Source organism: Gouania willdenowi, chromosome 22 (assembly GCF_900634775.1).
Source record: "Gouania willdenowi chromosome 22, fGouWil2.1, whole genome shotgun sequence".
NCBI lineage: Eukaryota > Metazoa > Chordata > Actinopteri > Blenniiformes > Gobiesocidae > Gouania > Gouania willdenowi.
This window is the reverse complement of record NC_041065.1, coordinates 32,642,114-32,655,531: the sequence shown is the minus strand read 5'-3', so window position 1 is coordinate 32,655,531 and position 13,418 is coordinate 32,642,114. Positions and strand designations below refer to the sequence as shown.

The 13,418-nt window shown below is 38.7% G+C and overlaps 1 protein-coding gene across 3 annotated transcripts in view; it reads right to left on the bottom strand.

Moving 5' to 3' along the window:
• LOC114456080 (single-stranded DNA-binding protein 3) overlaps window positions 1-13,418 on the bottom strand; it is a 43,892-nt gene that overhangs the window by 18,780 nt on the left and 11,694 nt on the right. For all 3 annotated transcript variants that reach the window (XM_028437603.1, XM_028437602.1, XM_028437604.1), the window contains exons 2-4: window positions 11,614-11,686; window positions 10,342-10,403; window positions 6,474-6,558 (exon numbers count right to left, since the gene is read on the bottom strand). In XM_028437603.1, coding sequence (XP_028293404.1) covers window positions 6,474-6,558; window positions 10,342-10,403; window positions 11,614-11,686 — 220 coding nt within the window. The remainder of the gene's footprint in view (window positions 1-6,473; window positions 6,559-10,341; window positions 10,404-11,613; window positions 11,687-13,418) is intronic.

Sequence of the window (13,418 nt, the reverse complement as noted above, 5' to 3'; positions counted from 1 at the left end):
TCATTTCCGTCTGTTTTTCTGCAATCAGAGGTCCTAATTTGGTAAAAATAAATAAATAAAAAAAACACTCCTGATTATTTATATTTTCTTTTTACCCGTGGTCTAAATGAGTGGTTGTGTTTAATCTGTGTATTATTGGTTTTTCATTATGTAACAAAAACATGAAAAATAAAAAAAAAAAAATAAAAAAAAAAAAACACTCATTATCTGATTTTTGTTTCCAAAACCAAAATGAAAAAACGGAAAACGCCTTGTTTTTCAAATTCAAGCTCTTTTGCTTCTGTACAGAAAACAGAAAACGAACACCTTTATTTGTTTTCTCCATCACCGATTTGCCATAGTACGTGACACGGAAGTGTACTCTCATCCAACGCTAACGGCTATGCTAACGACAGTTCGGCATGATAAGATCGCTGCTTCCAACTGTGCGTCAGAAACGTGTCCTTTTCACTTTAGCTGGTGTTGAACACAGAACCTCCTCACGGACATTTAGGAGGATTTAGAGACTCTTAAGTGTTGCAGAGCTAAAGATTTCTCAGAATGTGTAACGCTTCACTTCCGGGTCACGTACTTTGGCAAATCGGTGATGGAGAAAACAAATAAAGGTGTTAATTTTAAGTTTTCTGTACCGAAGCAAAAGAGCTTGAATTTGAAAAACAAGGCATTTTCCGTTTTTTCATTTTGGTTTTGGAAACAAAATTCAAATGAGTGTTTTTTTTTTTTCGTTTTTCATGTTTTTGTTACATAATGAAAAACGAATGAATGAATGAAGACACGGATTGTGTTTGAATCCTGATTTATTCTACGTTATCAACTCTACGTTTACTGGGCTTCACTGTTTATTGCTGTGTACAATGTCTTCTCAGAGCTACCGTTGAAAATAAATCTAGATTAGCCAATCAATCTGTGTTTGTAAAAGCAGCAGCAATGATTGTGATGATGGAGGAGTGAGAGAGAGAGAGGAGGGGTTGGATGAAGAAGGGAGGGGAAGATAGGGTAAGGATGGATGGAAAAGGTGTGGGAGGATGAAACAACATCAACCAGAGGTTAAAGTTGCAGAAATGCACGAGGAAAAAGGCTCAAGAGAGGAATGTGCCGTGAATAATGACTCAGATTTCTGTGATCACGGAAAATATGGAATTCACGTTTCACAATCTGAAACATTTAAATGCTATTTTTCACAGGAAAACAACGGACAAATGTGTCCAATTCAGACAATAATCCAGTTCAAAATCTAACATGTAGCAGATAAAGTGGTGATCATGTTATCCTGTGACTGAAAATATGTTAATGTGTTGATGAACAAGCGGTTCAGATTATTATGATCTCATTCAAACGTGACTTTTGGAAAATGGTTGGGAAAAAAAAAAAATAGATTTAAAAAAAGGATGAATGTTTCGACACGGGGAAAAAACTTTTTTGTTTTTGTTTATTTATTTAAAATCGTCCACAACACCGAAATGCCTCTCATGAATGTTAGAGAACGAAATCTCACATTTACACTATTTTCACCATTATAACGGGTGATTGAACTAACAAATGTGTCCAATTCAGACAATGATCCAGTTCAAAATCTAAGGTGTAACAGATCGAGTGGTGATCATGTTATCCTGTGACTGAAAATGAATTTGGTACTTCATCTGAACTGAGTTTTTAATGTTTTTGTTCATATTTTTACGAGTATATTTAAATATGAAAAGGCTCTGGTACAAAGACAGGTTTATCTGATGGTGTATTAGCTAAACTGGTGATCAGTTTACATGAGGCTGATTCTATGGTTGGAGGGAATTAAAGGTTTCATAAATAATGTTTTGTGATCATATCAAATTTCTATGGGATTTTTTACTGTTAAATGGGCAGCTGAGGGTTAGCATGTTGCTAACGTCGCCATTGTGATGTAATCGTGTGTGATTTCAGCGTAACAATCCCATCTGAAGCATATAAAATGTCAAATTAATAACAGTAGGTGACTATTATTTAAACCTCTAGACAGCTTTAAAAAGTCAGACTCTGTGACCTCAGGTACCAAAACGGTACCCTTCAAAAAACTGTCATAAAAATGTTGTGTATATATATATATATATATATATATATATATATATATATATACATACACACACTGTATATAATTTTTTTTCCCCTTTTTTTCACATCAGATCTTTTCAACAACTCCAGACCTAACCATAGATAGATAGATAGATATTTTAATTATATTTCTTTTAATGTTTTAATGCCCTTTCTGTCATAGAAACACATTTTTTCCAATGAGAAAAACAAGATATTCATTTTTTTCAAAAAATCATTTGCAAAGATGAACATTTGCTATGAATTTATTACAGACTTGAGTAGATCAATAATTAATGGAAACCTTGATTTTGAGGCATTAATACTTTTAGAGCTATGAGCATTTATTGAAAAAAAAACTTACACTTTTTCAGCTTCGGTACCAAAATGGTACATTCATAAAAGTGTTTTCAAAATATCATATATAAATCATTTTTCCCACTTTTTTGACATCAGATCTTTTCAACAACTTCAAATCTAATCACAAACATAAAGTTTTATATTATATTTATACCCTTTCTTTCAATGCATTTTTTTCCAAAAATAAGGTGCAAAGTAAAATATTTATTACATTGAACATTGATTTTCTCTATTTATAATGTTTGTTTAATAGCAAACGGTGACCTCTGATTATGGAAAAATTCAATGTAAACTGATGCAGAAATGGATGCTCTACTGTAAGATTGATATTTAAAGTCAACAAACAGTTGTGTACATCTGTAAACACATTACAAACTAACATTAATCAGTGTTTAAAAGCAGAGTTCACGTCGTCTCTGGATCGTTGGTGATGAACCAGAACCAGAACCAGAACCAGAGCTCAGACTGGAGACAAAATAAAGCTTCACTTCACTTTTAGAAGCTCATCTACATTTAAACACACAGGGTTAACATGGGGGGGGGGGGGTTCCATGGGCCGCCTGCCAAAGATGCACCCCCAATCAAACACACACACAAATCCATGGCTAAGCCTCGGCCCAGTGCTGGGATTACCGGATTAGAACTCTATTCCATTATCTCCTCACACTATAAAGCGCACACACACACAATGACACACTATCTTGGCCACAGAGCACAGGCTGTAGACAGACAGTGTCAGTCAGAAATGATGACATTTACACAGTTACACATTCTCCTCACAGTGGACCAACACTGTCACACCATTACAACCACTCTGTTACTGGTTACTATTATTAGACTTTTTTTTTAACCAATCACGAATGCAGGACCTCCCATTTTCTGAGATTGTGGAAAACGGGCAGAAAAAAAACTAAATTCAAGTTCTGACATAGAAAAAAAAAAAATCTATCTGACCCTGTTTCTTTATTTAAAATGAACCAATATGAATAACAGTATTTTTGTCACTGGAAAACTGCTGATTCAATGTCTAGAAAGTGTCACAAGAAATGCAGTCTTTTTAAGACAGCAATGGATATTTTGTTATTGCAATTAAATGAATTAATTCATTTATTTTATTGCATAAATGGACAAATGCGATCAATTCTGCCCGTTATTTTATTTATTTAATTTCATTACATTTATTTTTGTTCTTACTGTCTGCTCTTTTTTTTTTTTTTTTTTTTTTTTTTTTTTTTTTTTTTTTTTTTAAATTGTATATAGTTTTTGTTGTTGCTGCAACAGGTGAATTTCTTCTCTGGAGATCAATAAACGTATTATATTTTAGTAAATAATCCCAGTGAAAATCTCGCATTACGTGTCGCCGAGGCAAAAGCCCGGACATGGGAGGAGTTTGGTGAGGCCATGGAGAACGACTTCTGGACGGCTTCGAAGAGATTCTGGACCACTATCCGGCGTCTCAGGAGGGGGAAGCAGTGCACCGTCAACACTATGTATGGTGCGGATGGTGCGCTGCTGACCTCGACTCGAGACGTTGTGGATCGGTGGGGGGAATACTTCGAAGACCTCCTCAATCCCACCGACACACCTTCCAATCAGGAAGCAGGGCCCAGGGACCCGAGAGTGGGCTCTCCTATTTCTGGGGCTGAGGTTGCCGAGGTGGCTAAAAAGCTCCTCGGTGGCAGGGCTCCGGGGGTGGATGAGATCCGCCCGGAGTTCCTCAAGGCCCTGGATGTTGTGGGGCTGTCATGGCTGACACGACTCTGCAACATCGCGTGGACATCGAGGGCAGTGCCTCTGGATTGGCAGACCGGGGTGGTGGTCCCCCTTTTTAAGAAGGGGGACCGGAGGGTGTGTTCCAATTATAGAGGGATCACACTCCTCAGCCTCCCCGGTAAGGTCTATTCAGGGGTACTGGAGAGGAGGGTCCGCCGGATAGTTGAACCTCGGATTCAGGAGGAGCAATGTGGTTTTCGTCCTGGCCGTGGAACTGTGGACCAGCTCTACACCCTCAGCAGGGTCCTTGAGGGGTCATGGGAATTTGCCCAACCAGTCCACATGTGTTTTGTGGACCTGGAAAAGGCATTTGACCGTGTCCGTCGGGGATTCCTGTGGGGGGTCCTCCGGGAGTATGGGGTATCGAACCTCCTAATAGGAGCTGTTCGTTCCCTGTATGACCGGAGTCAGAGTCTGGTCCGCATTGCCGGCAGTAAGTCGAAATTGTTTCCGGTGAGGGTTGGACTCCGCCAGGGCTGCCCTTTGTCACCGATTCTGTTCATAACTTTTATGGACAGAATTTCTCGGCGCAGTCAGGGCGTTGAGGGGGTCCGGTTCGGTGGCCTCAGTATTGCATCACTGCTTTTTGCAGATGATGTGGTCCTGTTGGCTCCAACATACCGTGACCTTCAACTCTCACTGGATCGGTTCGCAGCCGAGTGTGAAGCGGCCGGAATGAGAATCAGCACCTCCAAATCCGAGTCCATGGTTCTAGACCGGAAAAAGGTGGAGTGCCTTCTCCGGGTTGGAGATGAGGTTCTGCCCCAGGTGGAGGAGTTCAAGTACCTCGGGGTCTTGTTCACGAGTGAGGTAAGGATGGAGCGAGAGATCGACAGGCGGATTGGTGCGGCGTCTGCAGTGATGCGGAGTCTGCACCGGTCCGTCATTGTAAAAAGGGAGCTGAGCCAAAAAGCGAAGCTCTCGATTTACAGGTCGGTCTACGTTCCAACCCTCACCTATGGTCATGAACTTTGGGTCATGACCGAAAGAACAAGATCACGGGTACAAGCGGCCGAAATGAGTTAACTCCGTAGGGTGGCTGGGCTCTCCCTTAGAGATAGGGTGAGAAGCTCAGTCATTCGGGAGGGGCTCAAAGTAGAGTCGCTGCTCCTCCGCATCGAGAAGAGCCAGATGAGGTGGCTCGGGCACCTAATTAGGTTGCCCCCTGAACGCCTCCCTAGTGAGGCGTTCAGGGCACGTCCCTCCGGAAGGAGGCCCCGGGGAAGACCCAGGACACGCTGGAGAGACTATGTCTCTCGGCTGGCCTGGGAACGTCTCGGGGTCCCCCCGGAAGAGCTGGAGGAAGTGGCCGGGGAGAGGGAAGTCTGGGCCTCCCTACTGAGGATGCTGCCCCCGCGACCCGGAAACGGCTGAGCGGGAGAAGATGGATGGATGGATGGATAATAACCCATAAAGTCTCTAAAGGTCAAAATGATGAAACAGAGTTAACGTGATTTAACAACATTTGGTCAATTTTGAAAAACAAAATCAGAGCTTTTATCTCCAGCTCATCTTAACATGAACTAAACATGTGCCATGTGCAGACAATAGCAAGAACACCACAATTTATAATTCAGAACCAACATTTCAGCCTCAAATGATGTGTCCCCTCTTAGTCATAAAGACAAATGTTTACCAGTTGACCCAAAAAAATCTGTGATAGCTGCAGCTTCTTGGCGGTAGAGAAGAACAGTGCTACTGCGTAAACCTCATCGTAGCTATTAAGGAGCTATTTACTCCCCCTTAAACATGACACTGCGGTGGTTGAAGTAAATGGAGACTGGAGAAGGGGGAGTAAATGTCCAGCGAGAAGCCACAGGGGTTGGAACTGTCGCCACCTCCGGTCACAGATTTTTTTGGGTCACAAATTTTGGCACAACAGCGGCACTCGGTTGCCACTCTGATCTTAGTGACGTCATCGACTCGTTGACGTCAACTCGACTAGTATGCACATAATGTCGACCTTTAAAATCAATAAGTTGTTCAACTCCTAGCACACACACAAACACTTGTGCGCTCACACACAAAAACACTGCAAATACACACAAACACTCGTGGTGCGCGCACACAAACACTGCCCACAAATCTCTGCAGGTGAATCAAACAGCTCTGCGTCACGGTCAGTGACCATAAATCCCACGACATTCATTGACAACACTTTTAATAGTCGATGTTTATAGATTTTATCAACTCGTTGTTGCCTTATTTAGGATGCATTCACACACTTGACCTTGTATGTGTTTCATAAAAATACACACACAAATGGAGACACTTACGTAGTCGTGGAAGGCTTTGGCCTCACTGGAGTGTTCACACGTCTCCCTTCGGTCTGGAGCTGCACAATACAAATCCCAGAATACACTGCAATAGGAGGAGGAGAGGTCAAAGGTCAGCAAACAGTGCCATACAAGCATATGTCTAACAGCTATTCATTAGCCATTCACACACACTTACTGTCTCAAACCACCTCTTTACACACTTCAACATCTTTGTGGGAGAGCGACGCAATGTCAGTGCAGCGCACACACGCACACACACTTAAATTTCAATCTGACACTGAATGGAAAAAACATCCCATACATGTTTTGGGAACAATCACAGTGCTGCACTCCTACTTAGAGCTATTTTCCTGAACCTGGTGTTCGTCTCTACAGCCTCTGTGCACATGAGAGACGGAGGGAGGAGCTGTACTGTTTTCAAGCACCAAAACTTTTACATTTTCATGAAAACGTTCTTGTGTAAACGGGTCCTCAGAGTGAGGAACACAGTTGGTGTGTTTCACACTTCAGAATTTAACTTTTTACTTTTACAACAAAGTGCTGATTTACTTCACCATCACTTGGATCAGTGGGGAAGTGTTTTATGTCTGCACCAGATTCTGAACACAAATATTTGGCTTCATTTCTATCTTTTTAACACAGACTGGTTGGGCTCAGACGCTGCACGGTGAATGAATGGTCAGCTGATGTGTTTGGATTACAGCGAGAAACACTCACTAATGTTTGCTGAGGAGGTGAATGGAGGCTGTCCTCTGGTACATGAATAAACGTTGTAATAATGCATAAATGACTCATTTTGGACTCGTGTAGCTGTGTGCATCACATATGTAGAGAGCAGCTCTCCGAGTTGTGTGTGTTACAGCATTAAACCTCTAGGTAGCGTCTGTAGCATCACATCAAACTGTTTGCAGTTGGATGTTGAACAAGTGGCTATTAAATAAAGCTGAGTCATTAAAGAAACTCGCCTACATGTGTGCACCACGCACAGATGAGAATAGCGTCAGTAATGGGTTCAGGATTAAAGAGAGCTCAGCTTTATTCTGGTTCAGGTCGAACTTTGTAGATCTGATTAAAGTTCTATTCTATTCTATTGGCCTGGTATGTTTACTACATTGTTTTTTGACGTTTCCCAGGGTCTCGTGTAAACAGATCATTTTGGAAACGCTGCCGTGTGAATGCGGAACTTTTAGGAAACAAAAACAAGTTATTTTTGCCAATTTAACCACATTCACTATTTGTCGCCCATTATTTGCCAGTTTAAACTAATTGTTCCAATATTAACACTTTGAACCCTTTTTCAGTCTGTTTTTGTCCACTATACATTACAACTTTTAAACAATTTCTGTGGTTTTTAGAATCCCATTTCACCACCTTTTCCACCATTTTTGGTCACTTTGAACCCATTTTATTTCTGATTAAAACAATGATTTCCATCTTTAAAATTACTATATACAATGGGGCAAATTTTGTGTTACAGTTCTTGCTTTTTGTGTATTTCTGTTGTTTTGGAGGTCATGAGTTTATTTGTGTCTCAGAAGTAATTGCTGTAGTTTTGTGAACATTTTTGAATATTTTTCTGTACATATTTGTATTGTTGTTGTTTTGTGCATCATGAGTCTTGTTTTGTAAATTCTTCTGTTTGTCATGAATCATTTGTTTTTCTTAATTTTCTGTGATTCTTTGGAGTCATGAAGTGTGTTTTTTTTGTATTTAGTTTTTTTTTTTAGTTATGTTGTGTAATTTAGTTATTTCCATCTTTAAGATGACTATAATAATAATATTCCTGGATAACAGTGGATATTATTCAGATGAATAAATAAATAAATGTGGTTATCACAGATTCATAGAACAATGGACCATCATTTTACTGACTTTATGGATGGACCCCAAAAATCTCTCCCCTTTATTCCCCCTTATAGATGGTCCTGTCTACACATGACTGTTCTTCAATGTTCATGCCTGTGTTCAACCACCTTCAGCTACAGTGGGGGTCCCCGCTCTCTGGGACCTTTATTTTGGGGGTCGGGGGCTGAAAAGGTTGAGAACCACTGCTTTAGAGGAACATTAGTACTAAACTGTGATGATTATTGATCTACTGTAAAGATGTGATGTTGGGTGTAAATGTTAGCACTAACTTAAAGTTTAAGGGAAAGGTTCTAATGTTGTGGCTGTTCACAGGAAACAAAGGTGACGTCGTCGAAGTGAAACCGCTGATCGCTGCTTAAGAAGCTGACCTTAGAGGTCAAACCCTGGCCAGGGGCAGAGAGGGTGACACAAAGGAAACTGGAATGCAACGGGTTAATCTGGCAGGAATCCCTGTGCCATGTGAACAAAGAGAGAGAAGTGGGAGGTGGGGGGAGCACACAAAGGGTGAGGAGAGGGCGATGGGGGCGGGGCAGGGGGTCCATTCCCTTACCATCTGGATCTATTGTTTCACACACACAAGGGGGGGGGGGGGGGGTGTAGGACTGAAGGAGTGGAGGAGGGGAGGGAGGGAGGGGTCACGACCCCAGTCACTCTGGTCAGACCCCAGGGCCGCCCCCAAACATGGAGGTCATTTTAACGCCCGGTGGACAGGCTATAGAAGCAGCTACAGCATCATCTAATCCACTGGTTCCCAAACAGGGGTATGTGTACCCCAAAAGGTACAGGAGCACGTCGCTGGGGGTATTCAGGAAGATTTAAAAATAATTGGGAAATGTTCCTATAGCTCCTTTTTAGGCTATTTTTGGACAAATTCACCACAAACTAACAGTACCATTGCTTAATAAAATACTATATTTTCTTGCAATTTATAGAAACAGGATTATTTTATGCTGTAGAGGCATTTTAATCACACTTCTGATAATAGAAGACACAAATGAGCTACATTTTACAAAGGAGACATTATTTACTTACTATTAAAGTAATCATATTAAAGTTGCATCAGTATTTTATTTTTTTCTTTAGACTTAGACTTTCTTTATTGTATTTCTTTACAGTACAGATGAGAATGAAATTTCGTTGTATTGGCTCATATTGTAGGATAAAAAAAACAGGATAAAAAAACAGCAGCAAGTATTTACGTAAGGTACTGTAAGTAGTATTTAAAAAATAAAAATAAAGTGCAGATATAAATAGATGAGTAATTCTATGAGTAATTCCACTCATTGTTTTACATTTGTAGATCAAGCCTTAACAAACCAATGTTGTGAACCAATGAGAGACAGTTATTGGTTGAGGAAAATGAAAAAGTATATGAAAGAGAGGTACCTGAAGAGGGGGTGCACATGATTTAACAAAACAAAGGGGGTACACAGGACAAAAAAGATTGGGAACCACTGATCTAATCTAATCTTATTTAACAACTAGGCAAGACCTGTATTCACAAGCCAATACATATTTGGCAATTGTTGAAAAACAGAAGACTGACCTTGACCTAAGGTCACACATTGATAGGAAATGTTGTTCAATGGTACCAGTCTGAGCACTGTGTCAATTTGTGGCCCAGTTATAGGGAAAAAAGTATTTTGTGACATCATGAACTTTGACCCCTACCAATCATTTTACTGGTAGGTCGTACAGCTTCGGTCCAATGAAATAAAATACTTCACTTGAGGTGAGCTTTTCAAAAACGTAGGCATCAAACTTGTATGATAAATATGTGTAGAGATATGGAAAAGTTGGGTTTTTGACACTTGACGCGACCTTGATATTTTGGCTCCAAAATCGTTTGACTGCACATCCTTGACATTGTCCCTATGAGATGACATACGTGTCATTAGTGCTGTATTAATAATGTCATGGAGGAGTTCCACAACAAAGGAGCAGAAGAAAAATATGATGAAAAGTTTAATTTACCAGATACGACAAACACAGAACTTACCACCACCACGAATGGAGGAATCCAGGAGGTTCCCCTAATGTGATGTTCTTCTCCCATCGAATCTAAGGAGAGAGGAAAGGGTTAAGAACGTATGATCAGTCGGGTTCAGAACATCAAAGGACTAAACCAAGAATATGATTGGATCAAATTCCATCTTTGTCCCTCCCTCGTTTACCCTCCAAATACGGTTTGTCATTTTTTTTTTTTTTAAAAGGCATATGATCAGTTTAACATGCTGCTATTTATTTATTTATTCATTTATTTATTATTGTTATTACTACCTTTCTGTGGTAACGGAGTGGAACATATAAAAGTTGGTCACATCCGTCACACACTCAATAGTTCCTGTTCTAATACCTAATGACCTTCATTGACCTTTTAAAAACTGACATAAAAAAGTTGTTCTGTGGTTTCCATGGCTACGATTGATGGTAACAAAGTGGAAAAGAAAACTTAAAGGTGAACTAGAAATGTAGGCTTTTTCGTGGGCCTGATAGTTTACTACATACTGTACATGTTAGAAAGCTGATGACACCGTGCAGATGAGTTTCTCCTGTTTATCGTCTAATTTTGTGCAAACCACTCAAATAAACCCATAAAATGACTCAAAATACATAAAATAACACTATGACAATAAAAATACATTCAATGGCAACACACACACACACACACATTGTTGCACTAATTCAGTTGTAGATATCTCAGTCATTTCAAAGACATTTTAAATAAACTTTAGACTCACAGGTTTTCTCACGCTTATATCACACAACGACAGTCAGTTTTAACAAGAAATTTACTCAATTAGTTCCAATATCATGTGGTTTTTTTCAAATTATTCCACAACATTTTCTCAAATTAAATAAAAATTGGTCCAAAAACGTAATTTAATGAAAGTGAAGCTCTGTATACATCATTTAAAATGTGGAAGTGCAAACTAGGAAACGACATAAATGTTGAAATGACTTGTTTTCCCACCTCAGATCAAACTGTTGCGTGTGTTCGCTCCCTGAACTAAAAAGCTTTTACCTTATAGGGAAGTTTAACAAATGAGGACATTTGTTTTACTGAGAGACAGAGAAGGGGTGTGGTTAAAAACTACAGCTCTCCAATAACATCACAGTTGGCTAAAGTTGTGTGAGATTCCCACAGTGGACACTAGAGATCCTTATTAAACATTAATGCTACACCTCACACTCTGTCATCATGTTTAGCTCGTTTGTCCTGACGATGTGAGACATGTTGATGCTTCACTGATAAATGAATAAGTCTTACCTCTGACAGGAAGGTCTGTGCTGACTTCTGAGCTCCCACATGGAGCAGGTATTCATACACGTATAACGCTAACCTGAAAAACACACAAAACACAGTCACTGTAAGTGGAATTTCATCATTTTTGTTCTCGTATATTCATCCCGTTTGTCCCATAGTTTGGTTTTTAGCTCCGACTCTGACATTTAATCCTGTTGCTCAGCAGAAAATAAACAAACTGGACTTAATGTATTTAATAAATCTGCACAAACGCTTTAAAGATTTGTTTCACAACTTTTTATGCACACAAAGTTTAAAAGAAGCATTTAGTGAATCCACTAGATTTGATCTTGTTTCTTTTCACAGGATAAAAGTACGCACTTTGGCAGCGCTTGGACTAAAATAAATACTTTTTAATGGCCTGCTGATTGGCTTGGTTCTCTCAGTGGAAACGTTGTCTGCATTTAAATGGAAGCAGAGAAGAAGAAAGAAAAAGCAGTGCTGGTAGGTCATTGAAGAGTCGTTTTATATAAAAGAAAGAAAGTTTGAAATACTTTTAGCTCTGTTCAAGTGCAAAGAATGACAGAGCGAAGCTACAAGTTATTTCATATTTAAACAATGTACATTTCTGAGCACAGAAATAAGGACAAAATAAACTGAATTGACATTCTGAAACAGGAAAAAATAGGAATAGATTAGAATAGAAAATAGGAATAGAAAAAAAAACCGATTCATTCAACTCCCGATATGATTCAGTTCACAATACTGGGTTCACGATACGATTCTCTGATGATTTATTTTACAAAATTGGACTGTAGACAAATGATGACTGAAAAATATTCCTTTATTTCTTTCGGAGAAAAACTATTCAAAACAATGCAATTTAACTAAAAATAAATCCTGAATGAAATAAATAAAGGAATGATACAAATGAAGTAGAAGCCTATTAATTTAAATTCTGGTTCTATAGTAAACAATGCAAAACTGCATAATAGTTCTTTTACTTTTTAAAAGTGCAACTGAAAATGTATTTTGTGCCTAAACAAAAAAAAAAAAAAAAACAGTCATTACACTGTATTTATGTCAGATATTAGTTTGGACCAGCATATGTAAAATAAATATTGATTCTAAACAAAAAGGAATAAATTGCTTGGCAATCAGTTTTAGATTTAAAATTCAGCAAAAAATATATTTTCTACCTGATTAATCAATGAAATAATGAATATAATACTTGATTTTGTGCATATTTGCATCCCTGGTCCACATTCCACCTGTGACTGTTTGACTCTCACAGATAGTTAAGTTCTAAGCACAAGCAGAAAGAAATTATGTGAAATAGTAATAATAGTAACTAGGCAAGACCTTACGAATACAACCTGTATTTGGATTTGTTGACAAGTTTGTTGTTTTCACTAGTGAAATGAAAAGAAATAATGCAGGAAAAACAAAAAATCTGACCATGACCTAAAATATGACCATTGTTGTACATATCTAAATCATATTTGTATTATCTTTTATAAATATCTGAATCACATTGGTATATATTTGTATTACTATTATTATCTATCCTACTTTATTTATTTTCTACTACTGTAATGTGTGTGTTTCTGATCCTTATTTTTAACATCTTTTACTTAATTATACAATTACATTGTTTAATCTTTCTTTTGTCTTTAACGTTTTTATTCTTTTATTTGTGATTTTTTTTCTGTGGCTGTAACAAAAGCAATTTCCCCCTGGGATTAATAAAGAAATTCTGATTCAGCTGAATGTCAAGGTCACACATTGAAAGCAAATGTTGTTCAATGGTACCAGTCTGAGCACTGTAT